At 40.5% G+C, this 26,069-nt stretch overlaps 1 protein-coding gene across 1 annotated transcript; it reads right to left on the bottom strand.

Annotated features, from left to right (window-relative positions):
• Positions 1-9,210: 9,210 nt before the first annotated feature.
• On the bottom strand, positions 9,211-25,672 carry PERP (p53 apoptosis effector related to PMP22). Its single transcript, XM_007467601.1, has 3 exons — positions 25,483-25,672; positions 13,606-13,746; positions 9,211-9,437 (listed from the first exon to the last, which is right to left on the bottom strand). Exons 1-3 carry the CDS (start codon positions 25,670-25,672, stop codon positions 9,211-9,213), a joined length of 558 nt encoding a protein of 185 aa, XP_007467663.1.
• Between the last annotated feature and the right edge of the window lie 397 nt (positions 25,673-26,069).

Here is a 26,069-nt window from a genome sequence, read left to right as displayed (position 1 = left end):
TCCTAAGTTGTAACAGCTCTACTGGAAAGATCCCTCCAGAGTGAGGGCCGGGAGGCTGATTTACAAAAGCGGTTTGTGTTTGTTTGGTGTCAGCCAGGAATTCATTTTATCGCACTGATATCTCTAGTCTTGAGACCCAATTTCTGACCTGCTAGACATCTTCAGAAGAGGAAATTATTCCAATGGTAAATTCTGTCAACATGAAATTAATCATGGCAAATGCCGGCTTCCTATACACGCTTCAGTTTATTAACCTTCTACATCTGCACTGAAACCAGTTTTTCTTTTTGTTGTTGTTACTAAAACAGGGTTAGGTATTGAGATGTTGCTTGACCAGGAATTGAGTGAGGTGTAATTTGAAAATATGAATTTTCACAGAAGCATTTCAATTTAAAAATATCCGCTGAAGAGAAAGCATAGAACAGGGAAACAGAGGATTTGCACATGAAACTTGGTTTCAAAGTCTCACTCGGCAATTTACTTTTAATGATTAAATTCAGAGTTTCCAAGTGAGTACCCTCTTGAAAGTAACTTATTCAAAAACAGTTGCTACTAACAGGTTAGTTCCCTTGAATCATTGTATGGGAAAAACTAGCTGAGCAAACCATTATACAACTGTCTATTATGATTATTTGATGACTTATTATCACTAAGACAATCTTATCCATTTAAATCAACAGGATTCCATTTCTTCACCAGAGAACTATCTTTAAACACACACATACACACACACACTTCTGAGTTTTCCTTTATTTCTGCAGCTGGAGAGAGTACGTTGTTAAAATCTACAGCAAAACACAGAATAGTACAAGTGGAACATCATTAGTGGGACAGAATCTGAACCTCTTTTAATTTCCCATTTTGGCTTTCTCTTCCCACACTTCGGGTGTGTTATACTCATTTCTGCCACACCCCGAAAACACACCCAGATACTTACCAGAATTGAGAAATCCAGGAACAATGCACTGGAAGAACGACAGGGCAAGCCAAGCTCACTGAAGAATAATCTCCAAAAGCCAAGGGCTCTGATCATCCACCAGTGGGTCCCAAGCCCGGTCTGTCTTCAGGAATTTTAAAATCTGAAACCACTCTACAGAGATAAGATAAAGCCATTTTTGCCCCCAAGAAACCTGTTTTTAAAGCTCTGTTGCAAAAATAACTGTTGCAGAAGGATCAAGGAAAAGAGAAGAGATTTCAAAAGAGAGAGCTGGCGCTGAATCTCTTCACCCCAGCTTCCTAAGCAACCTGCTCCTGCCGGTGGCAGAACCATTGGCCACAGTTTCAATTACATCCTTACTGCATAACTGTAGGAATATTCTCGTTCAAAGTCATCGCTTTTTCAGACCAATTTAGATGTCAAAATTGTATGAATTCCTATCATGGTTTTACTGGTAATACTTTGTAAATTTATTTATTTTATTTTTGGCTGCATTTGGTCTTTGTTGCCGCGCACGGGCTTTTCTCTAGTTGTGACGAGCGGGAGTTACTCTTCATTGCGGTGCGCTGGAAGGGAATGAAGTCTTAGGACTATTAAAAACGTTTATTTGTATCTTCTACCTAAATTAAATCAAGGAGTTGGAGTTTACATAATTGCCTCTAAGGAAACAATGTCTTCCCCAAATGGGACAAGCTTCACTCACGTCATTCTATTTTATTTGAAAGTTTGTGGACTGAAGGTGGAGGGTTAAGTAATTAATAGATTTGTGATTTAAAACATTTTTATGGTTAAAAAAATTATATATTTTTTATATATATTTCAATCCATATTTCAGATTAAACATTTGTACAAAAATTTAAGGTAGGGCTTCCCTGGTGGTGCAGTGGTTAAGAATCCGCCTGCCAATGCAGGGAACATGGGTTCGAGCCCCGGTCCAGGAAGATCCCACATGCCACGGAGCAACTAAGCCCATGCGCCACAACTACTGAGCCTGCGCTGTAGAGCCCGTGAGCCACAACTACTGAAGCCCGTGCACCTAGAGCCCGTGCTCTGCAACAAGAGAAGCCACTGCAATGAGAAGCCCATGTACCGCAACAAAGAGTAGCCCCCCTCGCCGCAACTAGAGAAAGCCCGCGTGCAGCAACAAAGACCCAATGCAACCAAAAATAAATTAAAAAAAAAAAAACTTAAGGTAAAACTGGGGGTTATGTATTCACTTTCCTCTCCTGACAGTACTTGGGTGATGATGTAGGAAAGTGAAAAGGAGCCCTTCTTCCATGCATTTCTTTTTCTGATCAGGAATATTCAGTGTAACAAAAGCCAAAAGGATGAGATATGGTGTATCTATACTGATATACTCTTATGTTCTATGTGAATATCATGTGTTCACTGTGTTTTCTTCTTTAATACGTATTTCAAAATATCCTTTACACAACAATGAAGATGCACAGCATTCTATACAGTGTATGGATGACTCTATTGTTTTTTAAAAATTATACTCCAGTTAGGACCAGTAATCTGTAGTATCAAAAGCAGCACATTTTAGAAAGTCTAAAAATTAGTGCTTCGGAAAGAAGATGAAAGGGTTTTTCTTTACAATGCCCTCTCCATCAAGACTGGCCCCTCTAGGAAAGTCTTATCTTGAGAGTCAAAATAGGCCCTCTTTTGTATGCTAATTTTACTATTACTTGTTAATATGTTTGTCTTTGTATCTAAAAATGTGATGATAATATTCGTCTTATAATTTGTTCATAGGACTTGAGAATTTAAGAGCCTAAAACTATCAGTAGTATAATAAGTTTCTGAAGAAAAAAAAAAGACTGGCCCCTCTAATATCAGCCACACCCCTGGGATGATTTGGAAAATGGCTCCTACCTGTGATGTTCATGAAGTCATGACTCAGGAAGTAAGGGTCCAAGCACAGAGAAGTGCCCAAAAGAAGATAGTCGAACCATGAAAACTCAACACAGCGTGAACTGTGTTTCTCACACATGGTGCAGTGAGATACAGAGATCCTAGAAGATTTTTTTAATTCCCTTTTTCTTCCCCATTAATTTCCTTCATCTTCCTCTCTCACCCCCAATTCTCTCTGAAGAACCAGCCCTCACCCGGGCCTAGTCCTTTACACTCTGACCCTCCATGCTTCTCCATTATACAATAAAATGCCCCCAGAACACACAGGCAAGGCAGAACTCTCCCTGGAGTATGGAGACGTAGAAGGGGTTGAGAGACCCATACAGACACGATGGAAGGAGAGGGAAGCCTGGAATCCTCCTATGGTATCAATACCTACTGGACTATACCCTACTGCATCAAACAGTACTGCAGGCTTCCCTGGTGGCGCAGTGGTTGAGAGTCCGCCTGCCGATGAAGGGCACACGGGTTCGTGCCCCGGTCCGGGAAGATCCCACATGCCGCGGAGCAGCTGGGCCCGGGAGCCATGGCCGCTGAGCCTGCGCGTCCAGAGCCTGTGTTGCGCAACGGGAGAAGCCGCAACAGTGAGATGCCCGTGTAATGCAAAAAAAAAAAAAACAACTGTACGGCAACACGGTGGTTGTTATTTACTAGCTGTCTGACCTTGAGAAAATTACTTCACATTCCTGTGCTTCCATTTCTTCTCTGATCAATTAAGATAATTAAGTTCATATCACAGGGTCTAGGCCAGGTTTACATGGGTTAGTACATGGGAAGCACTTAGAGCATGCTACTTAGGAAGAATGACCATCATCTTTGGGTTCTTCCACTCTGTAAGTTTCAGGTGGCAGCCTGGTGGGGGCACGGGAGGCCAGGCCGACTGGTGAACTCCTCACGGAGCAGACCTCTAACTAATCCCCCTGATTTACACCCTCCTCCTTTCCCAGTCCTACTTTTCCCTGCCAACGTCAAGCTTGGCACTTCTTTGGCACTTATCAAGCAGCACAGCTGTTACTTGCCTGATGGCCAGCTTGAGTTTATTCTGGGTGCCAGCTCCAGTGCTATGTTGACAATGTCACTCATTTTTCATCTTCCAGAAATTTGACAGAATCTATGGTCAGCTGATATATCCCTCTTTGGTTATGGATTTATTTCCTCTGGCACTTGTTTACTATTCTACAATTTTTTCTATCCTGGTCAGAAGTGATTATTAAATAGTGTCCATTCCACCATCTTGAATCAGAAGCTCCGTGGAATATAAAGATTTTCTTCTAGGCTTCAGGGTTCCTTATGCTCATGATAGAGTCTATATACACTTATTTAGTAGATCTTCCAATGAAAGGAATATTCTTTAATTTTCAATTAAAGAAAAAAATTCCATCACAGTATTAAAAAGATGTTAGTCATTGTCTCTAGTTATGAAAATCAACTTGAAAAAACACACCAAAAAAATAGCATCACTTTACCATTTTTCCTTTGCCCAACAATATTTGAGTAAATTAATAAATGAGCAGCTACACATACAAACACACTGAATCAGAGAATTCTGAAGGAAAAGGATCATTGCAATCATTTTACAGTTGAGGTTATGAAACACATGGGGTGGTAAACCACTCAAGCTATAAACTCCTGCATAGCTAGCAGGAGCCAACAATGGGATGAGACTCAAATATGCCCTTTTCAGGTCTTCCTAGGAAAACAAAAGAAGTCGATTCAGCATTTGTGTTTATTATATTAATAGGACTGTCATCAGGAGTTTGTAGCAAAAATCAACCTAATGAGGTTATTATGACTATATTTTTCCATTGTTTTGATTCTCTTAAGGAAGGAAAGCCTATCAAACTTTAATGTCAGCCCTGCAATGTATGGTTTTGAAGCTAAAAGTAATTACACTCCACAGTTACTTTGTGTGAGACCTCAAAGTCCTAGACACATTACCTCTTTGTTACATTCAGTGGTAAATGGCACTTGGCATACCTGACTACTTACAGTGGGAGTGTGAGATAATTGTTTGGGAACCTAGAACTGCTTGTTTAAAGGTTGGGGACTCAATATAATTACAGAGCTAGAAACCAGCTTGGCTTAATCATGGGAAATCTCATGCAATGCATTGTTAGTCCCCAGATGGCTTCTCAGTCAAATTCTCCATTACTTTCCTGAATTCCCTGGAATTCTCCTGCTCTGTTTATGACAGAAAGGTTTCTGTCCCAATGAACATGAACTAACAAGGAATGGAGGATCTCTATGCTGGAACAAGGCTGAAAGAAGCGGAACATTTTAACCAAAGTAATGATGCTTCCTCTGTCTTTGTCACAGACATTCCAGCAGAAATGTTTCTGTTAGTACAGACCATGGATTCCAGGAAGCTGTATTTTTCCTAAATGTGCATCATTAGGATCTAGTGTGTTACTTGTTTAGGAGGGAAAGAAGAGAGTTGGAAGGGAAAAAAATCCAAAGACAAAAATGCTTGCTTTAGAGGACCTGTATCTGAGAGTCATTTTCATGTCCAATGGGAGACCCAGCTTCTGAATCTCTAGATATCCATTATCGTCTTGAATTAGCTATGCAATTATTTTAAAAGATGGCATTTTAAACATTGTTAATGATCACTTCAAACCCTGGGGTTTTTTGTTTTAATTTTGGTGTAAACAATCACCCAGACCAGATCCTTGTGGATTTATGATGAGAAACGTTCACCTCAAATTTTGAAACGCACAGAAGAAAAAGTCACTGCCAAGGACCAACTGGCCAACAGAAGCACTAAGAAGAAATATCCTTTCTCCCACCATGCTACTCTGCAACCCTTCTTCACATTTATATATACCAGAGGAGAATTCACCTACGAGCCATCATGGAAAAAAGAACGATCAACCAGCAAATGGAAGATGGACAAGAGGGAAAGAAGTAAAGGGACTCTGCTTGCAGTCCCATGACCTGAATGGAAGAAGATCCCATCTCAAGCAGGAAGCTGTGCCACGGAAGATAGGAGAACCACCAACTAAACCACACTAATGTTCCCGGGTGTCTAGACCTACCAGAAAGCTCTTGGTCTAGTCCCTCTGGTGACAGCACTGCAAAAATACTGTTTGATATCTGTGTCCTGGGTATTGGTCACTGAGGAGGAAGTTCAGGGAGCAGACTACTAGAAACCATTAAAGTTCATTCAAAAATTGTTTTTTTAATGCTCACCTAAAATGAGCAGGACCCTTAAAACTTGAAATTGATAAAAGCAACTTTTCATTTTATCCAATGTTCTTACTACCCCACTACTGGGCACAGACCCTGAGAAAAGCAATCTACAGATTCAATGCAATTCCTATCAAACTACCAATGACATTTTTCACAGAACTAAAACAAAAAATTTCACAATTTGTATGGAAACATAAAACACCCCGAATAGCCAAAGCAATCTTGAGACAGAAAAACAGAGGTGGAGGAATCTGGATCCCGGACTTCAGACTATACTACAAAGCTACAGTATTCAAGACAGTATGGTACTGGCGCAAAAACAGAAAGATAGATCAATGGAACAGGATAGAGAGCCCAGAGATAAACCCATGCACATATGGTCACCTTACCTTTGATAAAGGAGGCAAGAATATACAATGGAGAAAAGACAGCCTCTTCAATAAGTGGTGCTGGGAAAACTGGACAGGTACATGTAAAGGAATGAAATTAGAATACTCCCTAACACCATACACAAAAATAAACTCAAAATGGATTAAAGACCTAAATGTAAGGCCAGACACTACCAAACTTAGAGGAAAACATAGGCAAAACACTCTATGACATAAATCACAGCAAGATCCTTTTTGACCCACCTCCTAGAGAAATGGAAATAAAAACAAAAGTAAAAAAATGGGACTTAATGAAACTTAAAAGCTTTTGCACAGCAAAGGAAACCATAAACAAGACCAAAAGACAACCCTCAGAATGGGAGAAAATATTTGCAAATGAAGCAACTGACAAAGGATTAATCTCCAAAATTTACAAGTAGCTCACGCAGCTCAGTATCAAAAAAACAAACAACCCAATCCAAAAATGGGCAGAAGACCTAAATAGGCATTTCTCCAAAGAAGATATACAGATTGCCAACAAACACATGAAAGGATGCTCAACATCACTAATCATTAGAGAAATGCAAATCAGAACTACAATGAGGTATTACCTCACACTGGTCAGAATGGCCATCATCAAAGAATCTGTAAACAATAAATGCTGGAGAGGGTGTGGAGAAAAGGGAACCCTCCTGCACTACTGGTGGGAATGTAAACTGATACAGCCACTATGGAGAGCAGTATGGACGTTCCTTAAAAAACTAAAAATAGAACTACCATATGACCCAGCAATCCCACTACTGGGCATAGGCCCTGAGAAAACCATAATTCAAAAAGAGTCATGTACCACAATGTTCATTGCAACACTGTTTACAATAACCAGGACATGGAAGCAATCTAAGTGTCCATTGACAGATGAATGGATAAAGATGTGGCACATATATTCAATGGAATATTACTCAGCCATGGAAAGAAATGAAATTGAGTTATTTGTACTGAGGTGGATGGACGTAGAGTCTGTCATACAGAGTGAAGTAAGTCAGGAAGAGAAAAACAAATACCGTATGTTAACAAATATATATGGAATCTAAAAAAAAAATGGTTCTGAAGAACCTAGGGGCAGGACAGGAATAAAGACACAGGTGTAGAGAATGGACTTGAGGATACAGGGAGGGGGAAGGGTAAACTTGGACGAAGTGAGAGAGTGGCATGGACATATATACATTACCAAATGTAAAATAGATAGCTAGTGGGAAGCAGCCGCATAGCACAGGGAGGGCAGCTCGGTGCTTTGTGACCACCTAGAGGGGTGGGATAAGGAGGGTGGGAGGGAGATGCAAGAGGGAGGGGATATGGAGATATATGTATATGTATAGCTGATTCACTTTGTTATACAGCAGAAACCAACATAACATTGTAAAGCAATTATACTCCAATAAAGATGTTAAAAAAAAAAATCCCCTTCTTCAGATTGGCGGTAGGGTGGGGGAGAGGGGGCTGAGAAGCAAAACCAAAAAAAACTGCAAACTAGATACAAGATTAGAACACCTGGTTTATTGGGAAAAATTCATAATGAAAACTGCAACTGCTTATTTTTACAACTTACAAAATAATAATTTGATACATAAAATGAATTGGTTTTCATTACATAAGTACAAATATTAAAAAAAAATCCATGTGATATATCATATTTGCCATTCAGAGAAATCCCACATCCCTGAATTCTCCCGTTGCATGTTTTACCTCAGATATTTTTAATCTGTTTACCAAGGGAAACCAGGTTTTTAACCGTATTTGAGTTTTTGATTACAGCTGCAATCTATCAGAAGCTGTGTCTACATGATTAGAGCCCGGTCAAGCCTAAGACAAAAAATTCAAGCCATTTCTTCTCTTTAGGCTGTTTTAATGTTACTTTTGTGGTGGGAATGGCCCTCCTAATGGTTTACTGAACAACCTAATCCCACCTAGAGGTTACGACGAATTAGACCAATCCATCTTTTAATCCAGTCTACCCTAGTCTAGAATATATAGACACCAAACAGCACAGAATTATTAGTAGCACTTTACCACACCCCAACCCTACAAACCACTTTAAAAGAGAAAATTTCATCTTAATATTTCACTACTTAAAGAGGTCTTACTACTGCAACAGGCTTTGGCTATGAAAGAATACTTTCCTAGATGCCATATCAAGTTAACGGGAAGCTTAGCCCCAAATCAATTATTCATGATGTTAATTAGAAATTCTCACAAATGATATGCATTTAGGAAATGACTTTGCTTCTTTAAATAGCTGAAGGTTTGAAAAAATATTTATTTTTTGCATTTCTTTTAGAATATTTGGTCACTGGCAATTTTTTCCAGTATTTTCCTCTTCTCCTTAGTCCTTAATAGACCCAGTTCATTCCATCTGGGAAAAACAGAAACCTGATCAGATTACTCAAATCTCTGAAGCCTTCTCATTTTTACCTTATAAATTACATAAGTTTCCTTCTCATATTCTCTTACAAATGCAATATAAATGGTATGGCTAGATATAAGGAAACACTGGCATATTAGTAATTAGGTAATTAGTTAAAAGAAGTAAGACTTGTTTAACTCTACAAATCACAGATAAAAGATGAATATGAAACTCTAAAACTATTTAAGAAATATTCTCTCCCAACGTATTTTAGCATTTTGACTATAGTTTAATGATATGAACACTGCCCCAAACATAGGTTCAGAGTATTCCGGGGGAAACAGTTTCTTTCTCTGGAATCCATCTCAGCAGCAGTGATGTTCTTCTGCTCATTCCCCACCTTAGGGAGATGTGTAGAAGTACCTGGGCTTGGCATTGCCCAGCAGGTCATCTGCATAGTTGGGGAGGCAACAGAAGAAGAAGGCACAGCCAATCAGGATAATTGTGGCCGCCCACCCAAAGCCGTAGGCCCAGTTATAGATGTAAAGGACACCAGAGTTGTTAGCCAAGATAAAGGTCTGGTTATACTTCACAGGGTAGATTACCAGGGAGATGATCTGGAACACAGCTAAAAGGAAGGAAAAAAAAAATACAAAGTATGAAGGTATGAATGAATGAATGCATGGTAACAACAGATTATTTCCTCTTCCACAACATTTTTGCCTTAAAGTAAGTATTAAATCCACCTAAATAGTGCTGATAAAAGGGGCTGGGGGAGTCTAGTTAATCATAAGCCAAAAAAGATGACTGAATGTTGTGTGTCAGAGATACCTGGCACTGAGTAGAATACTGAGTATATGAAATACAGACAGAAAATTAGAGATTCATGTACATATGTAAGCATTGTGTATACTAAAGTAAAACGTGCTGAATTGTGGTGTGCAATAGGAAGCAAGAGGGTAGAGGAGAGCCTACTTTTTCATCTTTGCTTTTCCTGTGCCAAACATAAGTTAATATTATCAGTGTTAGCAAAATGAAACATATATGTACATATACATATGTCTGTGTGTATGCACACACAGACACAGATAGAGGAATATTCATTCAATAAATAAATGACTAAATAAAACAATGAATCATTGATGCGAATGATCAATGGGAGAATCAGCAGAAAAGCCTGCAGAGGAAGGGGGAATCTGAAGAATAAATAGAAATGAAGAGATGGAGGGGAGGAAGAAGAGCATTCCAGCCTCTGGGGAAATAGAAGCAAAAGAGGGGAATAACCACAGTGCTTTAGAAAGGGAAAGGGGTGCTTCCCTGGTGGCGCAGTGGTTGAGAGTCCGCCTGCCGATGCAGGGGACACGGGTTCGTGCCCCGGTCTGGGAAGATCCCACGTGCCGCGGAGCGGCTGGGCCCGTGAGCCATGGCCGCTGAGCCTGCGCGTCCGGAGCCTGTGCTCCGCAACAGGAGAGGCCACAACAGTGAGAGGCCCGTGTACCGCAAAAAAAAAAAAAAAAAAAACACAAGTGAAAGGGAAGGTACGGGAAGGAAAACATATGTCAAAAAAATTTCTAAACTCTTTGATATGAGTCACATTATGACAATTATTATTAATCATGTATTAACAATTTACACCGCTTAAAAATAAAAGGAATTTATTAAATCTACTTTGTAGTCTTTTTCAACGAACATGCATAATTCTATAAAGCTCTAATGAGTATACACATGCTATGCTATGCATTTTTTACCTAGTATTTAGTATGTGCATTGCCATGACTCTGGGTATAAGCAGATTTTAGCTCTGTGACATTCAGATGCTACTCTTCACAAAGAGGGATCAGCTGGCTGAGCTCCCAGGAGTATGTCAGGGAGTGAACAGTCCTCACCGCCACTTTTCTTTCACCTTAACTTTTTTCTACTAGCTCCACAGATATACACTTAACTAGTTTTCTTTCTTTTTTTTTTTTTTTAATTACTAGAAAGGCTGTAGATGTTTCCACATCTTGCTTTGTTGCTTCTATTTCCCAACTTAAAATGTTCTTCTTTGGCAACTTATGAAAGGCAATCTTAGTGCAGATCTTAAATATTTCTCTGGTTCCTGTCTACTTTATTTATTTTTAAATATTTATTTATTTATTTATTTTGGCCGCACCAGGTCTTAGTTGCGGCATGCAGGATCTTTTTTTTTTTTTTTTTTTCGGTTGTGGCATGCGGACTCTTAGTTGCGGCATGCATGTGGGATCTAGTTCCCCCACCAAGGATCAAACCCGGGCCCCCTGCACTGGGAGTGCAGAGTCTTACCCACTGGACCACGAGGGAAGTCCCACTTTCTGTCTAGTTTAAATAACAAACTCTCACTAGTTAAGTTTGTCATTTTCTGCAAATCATTGTGTATGGCACAAAAGGAACACTTCTCTGCATTTTTCTCTAATATGCCTAGTAATAAATGTTGAACATTGTTATTTACCCATTTTGGTTCATCACACGAAGTTCTTGTAATGGTTTGGATCAATTTTTACAAAATCTAAATTGTATTGGTGTTCAATTATTCTGATTTTAACCCAATAATATACATCAAATTAAAAAGAATTGTTATGAAATATATCTTAAAAATCAAATAGGGCTTATTCAACATTATTACCACTAAAAATGTATTGAGATTTCTAGGCTTTTTATTTTTCTATTAAACATTTCCCATTCCACTTGTCCAGCTTTGAAGACGAGGAGAATTAAATTGTAAAATGAGAACACGGGGTTAAGCAGGACAGTTCAGCTGTTTATCTATCGAAACTCACCAGAACGAGTTTTTTTTACAATAACTCCTGCAGCCCTGTTAGCTAGAGATGGCAATTACTAGATCTTAATGTTTTAATGTTAAGGTGGACAGAAGAGTTTTACTAGGATTTCTTTTGATTTTGGTAAAATATACTCAACATAATATTTATCAATTTAACCATTTGCTAAGTGTTCGATTCAGTGGCATTAAATACATTCACAATGTTGTGTAATCATCACCACTATCCATACCTAAAACATTTTCAACATCCACAATATGTACCCATTACCCCCTCCCCTCGGCTGCTGGTAACCTCCAGTCGACTTTCTGTCTCTGTGAATTTGCCTATTCCAGGTACTTCATACAAGTGAAATCATAAAATATTCGTCCTTCTGTATCTACCTTATTTCTTTCAGCATAACGTTTTCAAGGTCCATCCATTTGTAGCTCACATCAAAATTTCATTCCTTTTTATGGCTGAATGATATTCCATTGTATGTATAGACTACATTTTGTTTATATATTTATCTGCTGCTGAACACTTGGGTCGTTTCCACCTTTTGGCTATTGTGAATAACGCTACTATGAACATGGACATACAAGTACCTATTCAAATCCCTGCTTTTGGTTCTTTTGGATATATACCTAGAAGTGGAATTGATGGGTCATAAAGGATTCTTCAATGAACGTTAATGTCATAGTGTTATTTCTAATGCTGATTTATATAGGCATCTACCTAGTCTTCTAAGACATGTGATAGGAAGCTACATCAAATTGTTTCTCTGATAAGGTCTTGTAAATTTGAACTACAAAACACCAAATAAAAGTGGAGGGGGAAGATTCTTCATATGTTTTGTGATTCCTAGCCATTTCTGATTCTAAAATATTATTCCAAAAGCAAAGTTTGAAACATGAGGAACACTCGAGTAAACTTTATTTTGAATCAAGAGACACGTTTAAATGTACAGGGGATGGTTAGACCTGCACTGGCTGGTTCTCGGAGGCTACCTCCTTCCTCCCAGCCAGGGCCTTTTTGCTCCTCACTTATCCTGCCCTAGATCCTGCCATCACCTTCTTTGTACTCAGGGAACCCTGTGCACAGTGGTCCCACTCAGGCTCAGGCTTGATCCTATGGACCCCTCTAGTTACAAGGCTTCTGACTTGTTTCCAAAACCATATGCTCACTTTGTATTTATACCCCAGGTCTGTGGCTGGACTTCGGCTTTTGTTCCATGAGCCTAAGTTGGTAGCTTGAGAAATGGACTATGGCCGCCTCACTTTGCCCTTACCAGCATCTTCTTCTTCTTTCCCCTCCTCAGGAAATCCAGATTTGCATCTAAATCCAGCTCTGTGGCTGGGGTCCTGCTCCTTTGGCAGACTTCCCTACTGCCAGGTGCCCACCTAAAATTTCAAATAATTCTTGCCTCTAGATTCTTGCTAGTTCTTATATTGCCTTAATAAATGTTCTCTCCAAGCCCCACCCAGCTGCATAACTAAGTTTCCCATCCCCCAACCCTGGCTCTAAGCTGCAAAGAGGCAATTCCAGATCTGGCCCCTCCCAGATCCCCCATCCCACTGCAGAAAACCCTTCTGTGACCCACCACATCCTAAGACTGCAGAACGCCTTCAACAAGTGCAATGGTTCAGGGACATTCCAGTCCCCTCAGGCATGGGGCTCATGGGAGGCCAGCCTGGGACCACTATGGAGACACTGCACTTCCAGCCCTGGTCCCTCGGGACAGGGGTGTCAGGAGCATAGGGTCATCTACGAGAGATACCAGCAGGTAGAGTGACAACCTTCCTCACTTGGATGGGGGACATGGAACGCTGTCTCAGGCAGAGGATAAAAGGGATCCAGCTCTTAAAATACATCTCTCCTCTGTTACTTCTGCCTTTGGTGACACATTTTCCGAGAACAGATCAGGAACTGTATTGTCAGAGATCTTCTTTGTGGTGTGGACATTATTATATTGATGTCCCCTGCAGATAGGAAGAAAGGATTGCTGGCGCACAGTCTTACCAGCCAGGGCCAGGAGGCTTCCAATCATTCTCAGGAAGACAAGCATTTGGGATCCGCAGAGGGCAAAGAAAGACAGGATGAAACAGATCACCAGGATAATGAAGCCACAGAAGAGCATGGCGGCAGCTGCCCTTCCCCACGCTATAAGAAAGAAACAGCAATTAGCCAAATTTAAAAATTACTTATCAAAGCATCAATGGGGTTTTTTTTTCTTTCTACTAATTGTATTTGGGTGAAAGAACAGATTTTCTTTAGACAATACTTAAGCATCTCCATATCTTAAGGAAAGAATAGTCAATTCATAGTTAGGACATTAACATACTGATATGCAGTAATGCCTTATCCCCTCGGTTTTGGGGCAAATGTTTATACCTCCGAAATGAAAAGTAAACTACATTAAACTGTATCTCATTTAATAACCTGGCATATAAACAGGTATATTTTTAAAAGTCACTCAAGTTCTACTATAACATGACCACAATAAACAACATTTTTACTATGGAACAATCCAAATTACAATCTCTTCGGGAACTGTTTCAAATACCTTTAAAAGGATCTTTGTTCCATATTAAGGTTTGGTCCCATGCAAAAATAATTACTGAAAACTCATAGTACTTATGACTAGACAGAGATATAAAATAAAACAATTGTAAAGTAGCTAGCTGTGCTTTTTGTAACAAGTTTAGGTGCAAACAACATTTCTAAATTTTAACTTGTGAAGTATTCAGAATTTATTGCACAATAATTCTCAGTTATTGACATGGGCCCTAAAAACAATAAGGATGAGGTGGAAATTGAGCTCTAGGTTTGAAGATCTACATGGGCAGCTCTAGCCCTGGGTCATTCTGCTCTGCCCCTGTGGGAAGAGAAGAGTCATGACTCCCAAGCTAAGGATTCCAGCAAATAATTCTTATTGTTCAAACTGCACTGATTTGTAAAATCTCTTCCCACACAACCTTCTCTCTAGAGGTAGTAACTGACATGTAGGAAGTAATCGCTCTGTGCCAGGCACTGGGCTAAGAACCCGCCATGCCTTAGCAACCTGAATCCTCACAATAACTTTTTAAGGTTCACACTCTGTTATCATTTCTATTTTAGAAGTGAGATTATACTATGCCTTTGAGAGTCCAGATAAGCTGCCCATAGCCACATAGCTGGCAGCCAAGTTTGATTTCCAGACTGTCTGAACCCAGAACAGGACTCCTTTTTTCTTTTTTTTTAAGATATAATTTACAGACTAGAAAATTCATCCATTTAAAGTGTACAATTCTGTAGTTTTCACTCAATTCACAGGGTTGTGCAACCATCACCGCTTGCAATTCCAAAATTTTCATGACCCCAAAGAGAAACGCCCTGTCCGCTAGCAGTGCCCTTCTCCCCCCGGCTTCCTTCACCTTCTGATCTACTTTCTGTCTCTATAAATTTGTTTATTCTGGACATTTCATATAAACGGAATTATATACTATGTGGCCTTCGCGACTGTCTTACGCTTTCACTTAGCATAATGTCTTCAAGGTTCACCCATGTTGGAACAGCATGGATTAGGGCTGCTTTTCTGTTTTTTGTTTGTCTGTTTGTTTTTTTGCGGTACACGGGCCTCTCACTGTCGTGGCCTCTCCCGTTGCGGAGCACAGGCTCCGGACGCGCAGGCCCAGCGGCCACGGCTCACGGGCCCAGCCGCTCCGCGGCATGTGGGATCTTCCCGGACCGGGGCACGAACCTGTGTCCCCTGCATCGGCAGGCGGACTCTCAACCACCGCGCCACCAGGGAAGCCCTGCATTCCTTTCTATGACCAATAATTATTCTATTGTATGGATAGCCCACATTATGTTTACCCACTCATTCATTAATGGATAAACATGCACCCTTAACCTATTTCTCTTTATTGCATTTGAAAAGGAGAGCTGCGTGTACCTCGGCACTGGTTTTACTCCAGCTTTAACCGACCTTGGCTGGCAAACATATCCTGACTTAATTTGGGGTCATTGGACTGGTCAGTGTTAGACAAAGATAAGGACTAGCAGAAAGAACAAGGGCTTGGGAGCCAGCTTGCCCTCGTTTATACCCTGCCTCTATTACCTATTAGCCACTGTCAGTCTGCTCCTCTGTTAACCCAGGCTAAAATGCCTTCTTTCAAGATTACGGTGAGGATGAGAGCTCTTGTGTGAAAAGTCATGGAGCTATTAATTCTCCAGCCCTCTCTGTTCAAAAACGTCCTCATGTATTCCGATGACTTTCTCCAGTACCTCAATTTTTCACTTTATTCAATGTTCTCAAGGTTCTACACTGTCACGTGAAGACTCTTCCTCAGTTCTCCACTCTGCATGTTTACATCTTCAACTGTTAGAGACAAACCTGGGCTGAGCTCCCCTGTTCCCTTCTCTAGCCTCCGCACTCCCTCCAAATCTTCATCTAGATTCAGGGATGACTGGGGTATAATAGGTAATTAAGGAAACGACACATGCTCAATGTTTTTTACATGCTCAAATACCATGTTTTCACACAAATTACCCCTTAGTGGCACTGGTCAGGATGGCGTCATGGCAGTACCTGAGTGGGCCTAGTTATATGTTTATAATTGTGTGTGTGTGTGTGTGTGTGTGTGTGTGTGTGTGTGTGTGTTTTGTTTGTTGGTTGGTTTATAATTTTTGTTACTTTCCTCCACATCTTGCTCTCTTCCCGTGAGATCAGTTAAGACCAAGGTAAAATAGAAATGTTTTATTTCAAAATAGACATGGATAAAGCCAAAATGTGAGATTGAGTAAGTCTCTTTTCTCACTTTTGCCTTGTCCTTCGAGTAAGGTAACTTTCCAGAGAAAAGGGACCATGCTTTGGAAAGAACATTAATTAATCAGACCATCTTGAAGTCTAGCCCATAAACCACTGACTCAAAATCATCAGTGGTGCTTATAAAAAGTATGGATTCCGGGCTTCCCTGGTGGCACAGTGGTTGAGAGTCCGCCTGCCGATGCAGGGGACGCGGGTTTGGGCCCCGGTCCGGGAAGATCCCACATGCCGCGGAGCGGCTGGGCCCGTGAGCCATGGCCGCTGAGCCTGCGTGTCCAGAGCCTGTGCTCCACAACGGGAGAGGCCACAACAGTGAGAGGCCCACTACCGCAAAGAAAAAAAAAAAGTATGGATTCCTATGCATCCCTCCAGACATACTGAATCAGAGTTGGAAAGGAATCTGCATTTTACTGGTATTTCTTACATTTATACTAAAGTTTGAGAACAACTAAGAGAGATGATTAATCTTCTTATAAAAATAGCTGGAGCATGTAACTCAGTATGTGACCCACTGTCAATTACAGTCTCATGTCTGTAGATTTTTTCATGGTTACTGCCAATCATTAAATTCAATTAAATACAATCATTAAATTCCAATAAGCAGGGCTTCCCTGGTAGCGCAGTGGTTGAGAGTCCGCCTGCCGATGCAGGGGACACGGGTTCATGCCCCGGTCCGGGAAGATCCCACATGCCGTGGAGAGGCTGGGCCCGTGAGCCATGGCCGCTGAGCCTGCACATCCGAAGCCTGTGCTCCGCCGCAAAGGGAGAGGCCACAACAGTGAGAGGCCCGCATACCGCAAAAAAAAAAAAAAAAAAAAAAAAAAATTCCAATAAGCAGACACTGAGTTTTCCTTTTAAGGTGAGTTCACATGTTTGAAACTGTTCAGTGAAAAGGCAACACAACTATATAAGCCATACAGAGGAATGCAAACAGTGAAGATCAGTTGTATAGCAGAATGTGAGTTTTCAATAAAAACAGGAGAAGCATCCTAACAGGGAACATATTTAGTAATCAAACTTTGACAATCACAGATTAAGGTTTTGAAAGTATAGCTAAATAAATTATGTATGATGTTGCTATAAAGAGTAACATCAATCATTTTGCCTGTTTATTTGAGGAAGATTAATACAAAGTTAGATCATTGCTATTACCGCTTCCGCTGACATTACTGCTGAGGTGTAATTTACATTTAGTTTCAGGTACTTGAAAGGAACTAAATAAAAGAAATAGTAAGCCAATTCACCTAACCTAAAACCAACAGGTGAATGTAAATATAAACAGATCATTTTAAGAAATTTTCCTATGTTATGTTAAATCAACTCAATTAGCATCTTCCTTATTTAAAATGCTGAGTCTAAAGAAAATCAAAATGGAAAGTTAAGCAGCAGTCTGTCTGGAGAAAGGCTGCCTTGGAAGTAAAACGTGTAAAACCTGCTCCTTGAGAGTGGAAACACCCACATTGATTCACTTAACTATCATTTAAGATGTGGCACATATATACAATGGAATATTACTCAGCCATAAAAAGAAACGAAATTGAGCTATTTGTAATGAGGTGGATAGACATAGAGTCTGTCATACAGAGTGAAGTAAGTCAGAAAGAAAGACAAATATATTTGTAATGAGGTGGATAGACATAGAGTCTGTCATACAGAGTGAAGTAAGTCAGAAAGAGAAAGACAAATACCATATGCTAACACATATATATGGAATTTAAGAAAAAAAAATGTCATGAAGAACCTAGGGGTAAGACAGGAATAAAGACACAGACCTACTAGAGAATGGACTTGAGGATATGGGGAGGGGGAGGGGTAAGCTGTGACAAAGCGAGAGAGAGGCATGGACATACATACACTACCAAACGTAAGGTAGATAGCTAGTGGGAAGCAGCCGCATAGCACAGGGAGATCAGCTCGGTGCTTTGTGACCGCCTGGAGGGGTGGGATAGGGAGGGTGGGAGGGAGGGAGACGCAAGAGGGAAGAGATATGCGAACATATGTATATGTATAACGGATTCACTTTGTTGTAAAGCAGAAACTAACACACCATTGTAAAGCAATTATACTCCAATAAAGATGTAAAACAAAAAAATTACAATGAGGTATCAACTAAAAAAAAAAAAAGATACAAATCTTGACATGTTTTTGAAGGTCCTGACTGATGGATAATAAGGAAGGTAATCTGCTGTCTCATGTCAATGACTATTTTGTTGTAAGATGATGAGATGGATCCTACCAGGTCTGAGCAGGGTCCTCCCAGCCCAATATTCTGCCTGAGAAGGGAACCAACAGCCAGGTAGACTAACAACATGGCAATTCTCCATGACATACATTTTGAAAACTTAAGATAAATCTGTAGGCTAAGTGCCTTTGGTCTCCCTTAATCACCCAGAATGAGTCTAATATCTATAAATTTACCCAACCCTTTGGGAACTATATATTTTTATATTATACCTTGGTCTAAATTGTACCCTATTTACCAGCCTCAATGGAAAAACATCAATTTTTAAAACTTATCTTGAAGCTACTTTTTTCATGATTCAACATCAAAAGATGGTCCTCAGTTCTTTGAAGACAGTCCATCTTCATCTATTCTGAAGACAAGTCTGTCCTTCATTAATATTTTATACACTAGATTTCTGCCTTTCCTAATCCGCATTTTACTGGTATTTCTTACATCCATACTAAAATCTGAGAACAACTAAGATAGATGATTAACCTCCTTATAAAAACAGATTGCAGCACTGCCAAAAAAGAGCACGTAACTTTCAGTATGTGACCAACTGTCAATTATAGTCTCATTTCTATAGATTTTTTTCATGGTTACTGCCAATCATTAAATTCAATTAAATACTATCATTAAATTCAAATAAGCAGAATGTGTGTGTGTGTGTGTGTGTGTGTGTGTGTGTGTGTGTGTGTGTGTGTGTAGGGGATTGGGGAAGGATTGTCATTGTCAATTATCTTTCTCTGAATTGAGACCACAAAAGCATGCTGCACTGCAGGTAAACAGAGTTTCTGCACAGGAATGTTGTTTTTGTTTTGTTTCCTTAAGGGAAGATAAATTTGGTGTTTCATATATATATATAATTTATTCTGTCCTAAGTTTATTTTCTAAGTACCACTTGAAGAAATTTATGTTATCAAAGAAACCAGCAACATTATAAATCCACTTTTAGATAAGATTCATTAAAGATCCATTTAGGTAATGAATGGCTTATCAGATTTTGCTATTGCTTGCAAAGATTCAACATTAAGTCAACAACATGGAAACCATTCACTGGTTACTAATGAAATTCTGAGTTTTTTCTAAAAAATGTTTTTAAGTTTTCTGTATGAGGGATAATGCTATACGTTTTTCCAGAGATTATATACTAAAACATGATGTTACAAGGCAAATACAGCTGGGAAAAGACCAGTAAGATCGACTGATAAGAAAAGAGCAATAAAAGTAAAAATAGGGCTTCCCTGGTGGTGCAGTGGTTGAGAGTCCGCCTGCCGATGCAGGGGACACGGGTTCGTGCCCCGGTCCAGGAGGATCCCACGTGCCGCGGAGCGGCTGGGCCCGTGAGCCATGGCCGCTGAGCCTGCGCGTCCGGAGCCTGTGCTCCGCAACGGGAGAGGCCACGACAGTGAGAGGCCCGCATACCGCAAAAAAAAAAAAAAGAAAGAAAAAGTAAAAATAAATAAATACCTTGAATATCAAGCTAGAAACCATAAATCAAAGTTAAGTTTGTGAAAATAAAAAATAAAAAACTTTTAAGACAAGGAGAGCACTACTGCTATATCTTGGGTGATATTTTGGAGACTGTCATTACTTTTTCACCCCAAATTAGTATTTCTTTTAATGGATTTGCTGCATTCTTCAGTAGTTTTACATGTGGGCACCAAACATTGACCAAAACAGTCTGTGGCCTAGCCCTTTACTCAGTGCCCTGCAGATTCCAAATTGTCACCCAACAAGAGGATGGTTCCTTTCCAGAACAAAGGATTCATCTATGAACAATACGGAAAGCCCTACCCAGTGAATACAAGATTTTGTCAGATTCCTTCCTATTGTTTCTATAAAGTTCTTTATGTCATACACAAGCAGAACTGAAAACTGGACAAGACCATAATTGAAAAAATAAAAACGATGCTATCTTGTGACCACCTAGAGGGGTGGGATAGGGAGGATGGGAGGGAGATGCAAGAGGGAGGAGATATGGGGCTATACGTATATGTATAGCTGATTCACTTTGTTATAAAGCAGAAACTAACACACAATTGTAAAGCAATTATACTCCGCTATCTACAAATAAATATAAACATGGGTAGATGATATATTCAAAAAGACTGTTGCAGAGTCAATGAGGAGATCTGCAGTAATACAGGCCAGTGCTTCTGAAACTTAAAAGTGCTTACGAATCACCTGGGGACCTTGTTAAAATTCCAATTCAGTAGGTGGGGCCTGAGATGCTGAATATCCAGTAACCTCCCAGATAATACTGATGCTGCTGGTCTGTAACACACGAGTAGCAAAAATCTGGAGGATGACTCAGAAAAGCCTCCAAAAAAAATCGACACAGGAAGAATGATTCTGCAGAAGGTTTGGAGGGCAGGAAAGGAATGGCTTAAAGGAAGAATGATGCCGGGGTCTCTGGGGAGAAATTCCACAGTAGGTGTGAGATTCTTTACATGCTCTACATTTTCCTCTGAAACTGAGCCAGATGATAACCCTTTCCCATTGGTTTTTATGGAACTTTACCCCTTTATGGCCTTCTTTGAAAGTCTGAGTGGGGAAACCATCCTACATGGGAAGATGGGAAAATACAGGAAATTCTGTGTGAACTCAGACAAAATAACTAGCAGCAAATTTGGAATCTACCCTCAAATGTTTGAAAATCTGTCCGTTGGAAGAAGACTGGAAAGAAGAATTTACAGAGAAGCACATTTCACCTCTTGTCGGTGTAAGAGACGTACTTTTAAACAAATGGCATCGTGGAGAAAATTGAGTTAAGATGCTGAACAACGGGAAGAAGCTTAGATCAGCCACGGGCGATGCTGATAGGTGGGCTTTGGAGAAAGCTTGAGTAGGCGCACTATTCATCCCTCCTAGATCTAATAGTCTAGGAGTCTCTGGCCATTTACAAGGAGAAAAGACAAATCAGGAATTGAGGCTCTCTGGTAGTGCTAAGCGCAGCAAATGTGGAGTAAACTGATCAAGATGACTGGTTCCTAGACGTCTAGATTTTATAAATCAACATATATTTTTTTTAATTATGAAAATCAATTGAGAGTGTCCAACTTTTTGTTTTACTATGTACGAATGTGAACACATGCCCGCAAAGATTAATCTATCTACTAATGCCTAATTTCATAAAATAAGAGCATTTGAATACCTGACCCTGCCCCTCTGCAAAAAAGCCACAAGAACATAATCTCAAAATGAAATCCTTTAAGTTGAATTTAGGCTAATGTAAAACTATTAACTTCATACTTACTGATATTTTTCTCATTTCTCGTACATTTAAGAACCATAGGGCTAGATGATCTAAAAATATTTCCTGTATTAACCTGATTCTTTGACTTATCCAAGGCTGATTTCATGTAAAAAACATTCAATGTGGTATCTTTGGTAAAAATGAGGCTCTACACTTCTGAGTTCAGATCCAAGGCAAAGGCTCTCCAATGCTGCCACAGACTCCCCGCCGTCATTCTTGGAGCATAAATTCATCTCAGCTGTCCCTGTAATTTATGCATAAACTTATCTTCATTAGTCTCTACCCTGACAAGTCGGAGTTTGCTTAGGACTTGAAATCTACATCTCTGATGCTGAAAATATCCTCCTGATGTACTCTTTCTTAAAACTGTAAAAGAAGGTGCCAGGAGTGCAAAAATACTGTCTGTGAAAATGGATTCAAATTTAATTTAGCATTTTCTTTTATTTCTTTCTTTCTTTATTTTTGGCTGCGTTGGGTCTTCGTTGCTGTGCGCAGGCTTTCTCTCTAGTGGCAGTACGCGGGCTTCTCATTGCCGTGGCTTCTCTTGCTGTGGAGCACAGGCTCTAGGCACGCAGGCTTCCGTAGTTGTGGCCCACGGGCTTAGTTCCTCCGCGGCATGTGGGATCTTCCCGGACCAGAGCTTGAACCCGTGTGCCCTGCATTGGCAGGCGGATTCTTAACCACTGTGCCACCAGGGAAGTCCTAACTTTGCATTTTCTTTATACACGAAATTTGAATGATCATTTCAATGTTTAAATCTAGAGTTTTCTTTTCCAATTTTGAGGGCTAGAAACCATGACTTTTTTAAAAATTCAAACAAGAATTTGTATTTATTTAGTTGTTACTATTATGTAAAAGAAAATATTTAGTGTTTAATTTGATTCATTGATGAGGAAAAATGAGGTGATATGGTCATCTGAAATTCTTTAAAAAAACGTTAATGACAGTGAAGAATATAACATTCTGCTTTTTACATAATTCTATGGAACTATTTACCTTTATTTAAAAAGTCTCTATTATTTAGTATTATTGCTGATGCCTGCCAGCAAAATGAACATATTGTTACAAATGTCAGCAAATAAAAGAGATAGTGAAGCACTTTGTAATAAACAGGTATACTTTCTTAATACTGTAGTTTACAGTGGTAAATCACAAGGTTTATTTTCTAGCACATAGCAAGAATTTTTTAAAAAGTGATTATACACACTTAATTCTCAATATTGAGATATCACTTTAATTAGAGCCATCTACCTTATTCCTTGTTGTGTTTGTACATACGTGGGAGTATGTGTAAACTGCTTACTGTATTTTAGATAAAATATGACCTCATGTGAACATATTGTTTTTGGCAAGGCCTAACTGCAGCTATCTGAAAATCTCAAAAGTTCAGAGACGCCTAGATAATCAACCTACGGGATAGGAATACACAATTTCTACACCTGTGAGGCAAAACTAGCCAACAGTCCATGGCAGGAGACCCTTCTTCCCAAGGTCACCTAATGACAGTGGGTGCTAGATTCATGATTTGATTCTAGGGCTTGAGCAAAAGCCACGTCTAACACATTCTTGGCACTTGATTTTCTTTGCAAAGGTCACCAGAATAACCAAATTGGAATGTGAAAGTCACCGACCACTTATGAAAATCATTCTTGCTGCATTACAAAGGCAGTACTAGATTCCTCAAGGCTCACTTGGAAAACCGAACTTTTCTAAAGACCAATTTCTATATCAAATTGAAACATCAACTGTACACTGACTGGATCTGTCTTTTCTCTACAATTAAAAAAAGTTAATGCTTTAGACTCCTGTCTAATTAAAAAATTAGAAAAATTAGAAAACAGAAACAAAACCTGCTTACTCCCTTCTATATCAAAGCACTCTATCAGCCTGAGGTTAGAAGAGCCACACCCTAGGAAGGTGAGTTCATCCTGCAAATCAAGAAAAATAAAAACTGCATTGTGCATTTTTCACAAGAGGGCTGTGGTCACAGCCAGAGCTGTGCAGGCCAGATCATGTCCCAGCAATAGTGCTGATCTAGGCTCTGCCTGCACCCTTCTCCCCACGGCACACTAACCTTCTTAATTCATATGCCCAGGATCGCTGAATATTCTTTGGGTCTGTATTAGTCTTTGCAGTGAGATACGATTATCAAAGTCTGTTTAAAAACACACCTGTTTTAAGCAAGTCTATTAAATCCCCTATAAGTTACTGAACTCTGCTGCATTTTAACCAGAAGATAGAGACATATTATTTCAAAGAAATTAATTCCCTTCGAAAACCTAAAAGACTTGGGGTAATACAAACCCTGGCAGGTGTGCTGTTTGTGCTTTAAGAGAGGAAAAACACAGACTTTAAGGAAAGTAGGAATTCCATTTAGTCTTTACATTTTATTACCTGCTAAGGAGAACCATGCCTCCTTTGGGGGGTAAATTTTGGGGGAGAACTTCCAAATAATTCCACAGTAGATAAGATAAAGCACCAAGCCCCTGATACAGGGTCGCAGAAATGAACAGAGTTTGGTTTGAAGCCCCTGGGCCACTTTGGAGGTGCGGGGCAAATCAAAGATCCTAGCAGAGAATGGGGAAAAAAAGCAGGGTAGCCTTCTTTCTCAGTTTTAAACTATTAAACTCAGTTGGTAAGGCTCCATTCAGTAGTAGTTGACTTTAAGCTTCTGATTATCCTCATACTTAAACCCTCCTCTCCTGGACCCCTCACACAATGCTAATCACGATAGACTCCGGCTGTTCTTCCCCTCTACGAGAAAGCAGGGGGTGGTACCGGCCCAGAGCAAGCTCCTCTCCAGTCCCGCGTAATAGTAACAGGTAGTCCCTGAGGCTTCCTCCACGCTGGAAAAATAAAATACTCTATCTGCAATATATTAAGTTGTCAACTCTGCTTCATTTCACTGGTGCAGAAAATGTGTTTGCTTTTTAGATTTCAAATCAGATTAAAATAAAGTTTTCTACACAGCAATGCCAGGCCTAAGCCCAAAAGACACTCCCTCTAACAAGAATTAGCCTGAAGCATTAAACACTGCAGTATCTACTGAAATCTTCCCTCTGCTGAAACTTTGATTTAAAGGGCTTTTTTGAAGGAAGAAGAGCTGCTCTCACTTAGTTCAAGTTAAACGAATAATACATTAGGGAAGGTACGCATTTTAAATACTTACATTTTAAAATATAAGGCATATTTCATATTTTAAAATATAAAATAGGTGGCGGAATGGGAAGAAATTTCAGTAGGTCTCCAAGAAAACACACTTTGTTCATTACATTTACTCATCAAACCCTTTTCAAATGGCTGAAATCATCTTTTGCTGTACCGACAGACCCTATGAATAAACGTAGTTTGAACTAGGGCCATTTTCTTCCAGTGTCGAGCCTGGTTTTGGACACGGAAAGCTGCTACTGCTTTATTCTGTTCGGGTCGGATGTACGAACCTAGGCTCTAAAGAGATATTTGTCGAATCACCCATTACCCCCGACCCTGTTCAGTCCCTTCTCGACCCTGTTTAGTCCATTCTCATAGGGCGACTTCCGCACTCCCAGGGCGCCGGCGCTCGCCCAGCAGCCGTCCGGAGGACTTCACGGAGGCGGCGGCACTCACCAAAGTCCATGAGGCTTTCGCAGTTGTTCGCGTTGGTACACCGCCACCACAGCGAGGACTCCTGGTCGGTACCGTTCAACTGCAGCCATCCGCGGCCGGCCAACGCGATGATGTCGAAAATGATAGCGCTGAACAGGAGCAGGGGCAGGATCCACCTGCAGCGCTCGCAGGCCAGGCCGCAGGCCAGCATCTCGACGGCGGTGGTGGAGAGGAGAGGGGCGCGTGGGGCTCGGACGCCGGCGGAGAGTGACCCTAGAGCGCCGGCCGCGCGACAAAAGGGAGGAGGCCGCGGGGAGGCGGCTCCTGGAGGACGCGGCTCGGGGCTGGCCGCGGGGGCGAGGCGCCCGCCCCACCTAGATTCCGGTGACTCAGAGCGCACCGCCTGGACCTGCCCGGCCGGCGGGCCCGGGCGCGCGCGGGGGAGGAGGGGTCGGGGTCGGGTTACACTGGGTGTGTGTGAGCTTACCCTGCCCGGAGAGACCTGGAGCCGCGGGGACCCACTGCCTCGTTTCCCTCTCACTTGGTCCTCTCGCATCCAGTGCTTTTCTTCTCAGTGCTTCAACGTGTACACATTTTAATCTGCGCAT

Source organism: Lipotes vexillifer, unplaced genomic scaffold, assembly GCF_000442215.2.
Source record: "Lipotes vexillifer unplaced genomic scaffold, Lipotes_vexillifer_v1.1 scaffold569, whole genome shotgun sequence".
NCBI classification, from domain to species: domain Eukaryota; kingdom Metazoa; phylum Chordata; class Mammalia; order Artiodactyla; family Lipotidae; genus Lipotes; species Lipotes vexillifer.
The sequence above is the reverse complement of the archived record's forward strand: the minus strand, read 5'-3'. Positions and strand labels throughout refer to the sequence as shown.

Excerpts from the sequence above, each read along its gene's own strand:
- PERP (XM_007467601.1), bottom strand. The coding sequence starts at position 25,672 with ATGCTGGCCTGCGGCCTGGCCTGCGAGCGCTGCAGGTGGATCCTGCCC. Across the intron at positions 13,747-25,482 it reads CGAAAGCCTCATGGACTTTG|CGTGGGGAAGGGCAGCTGCC; the intron begins GTGAGTGCCGCC and ends TCTTTCTTATAG. Across the intron at positions 9,438-13,605 it reads AAGCCTCCTGGCCCTGGCTG|CTGTGTTCCAGATCATCTCC; the intron begins GTAAGACTGTGC and ends CCTTCCTTTTAG.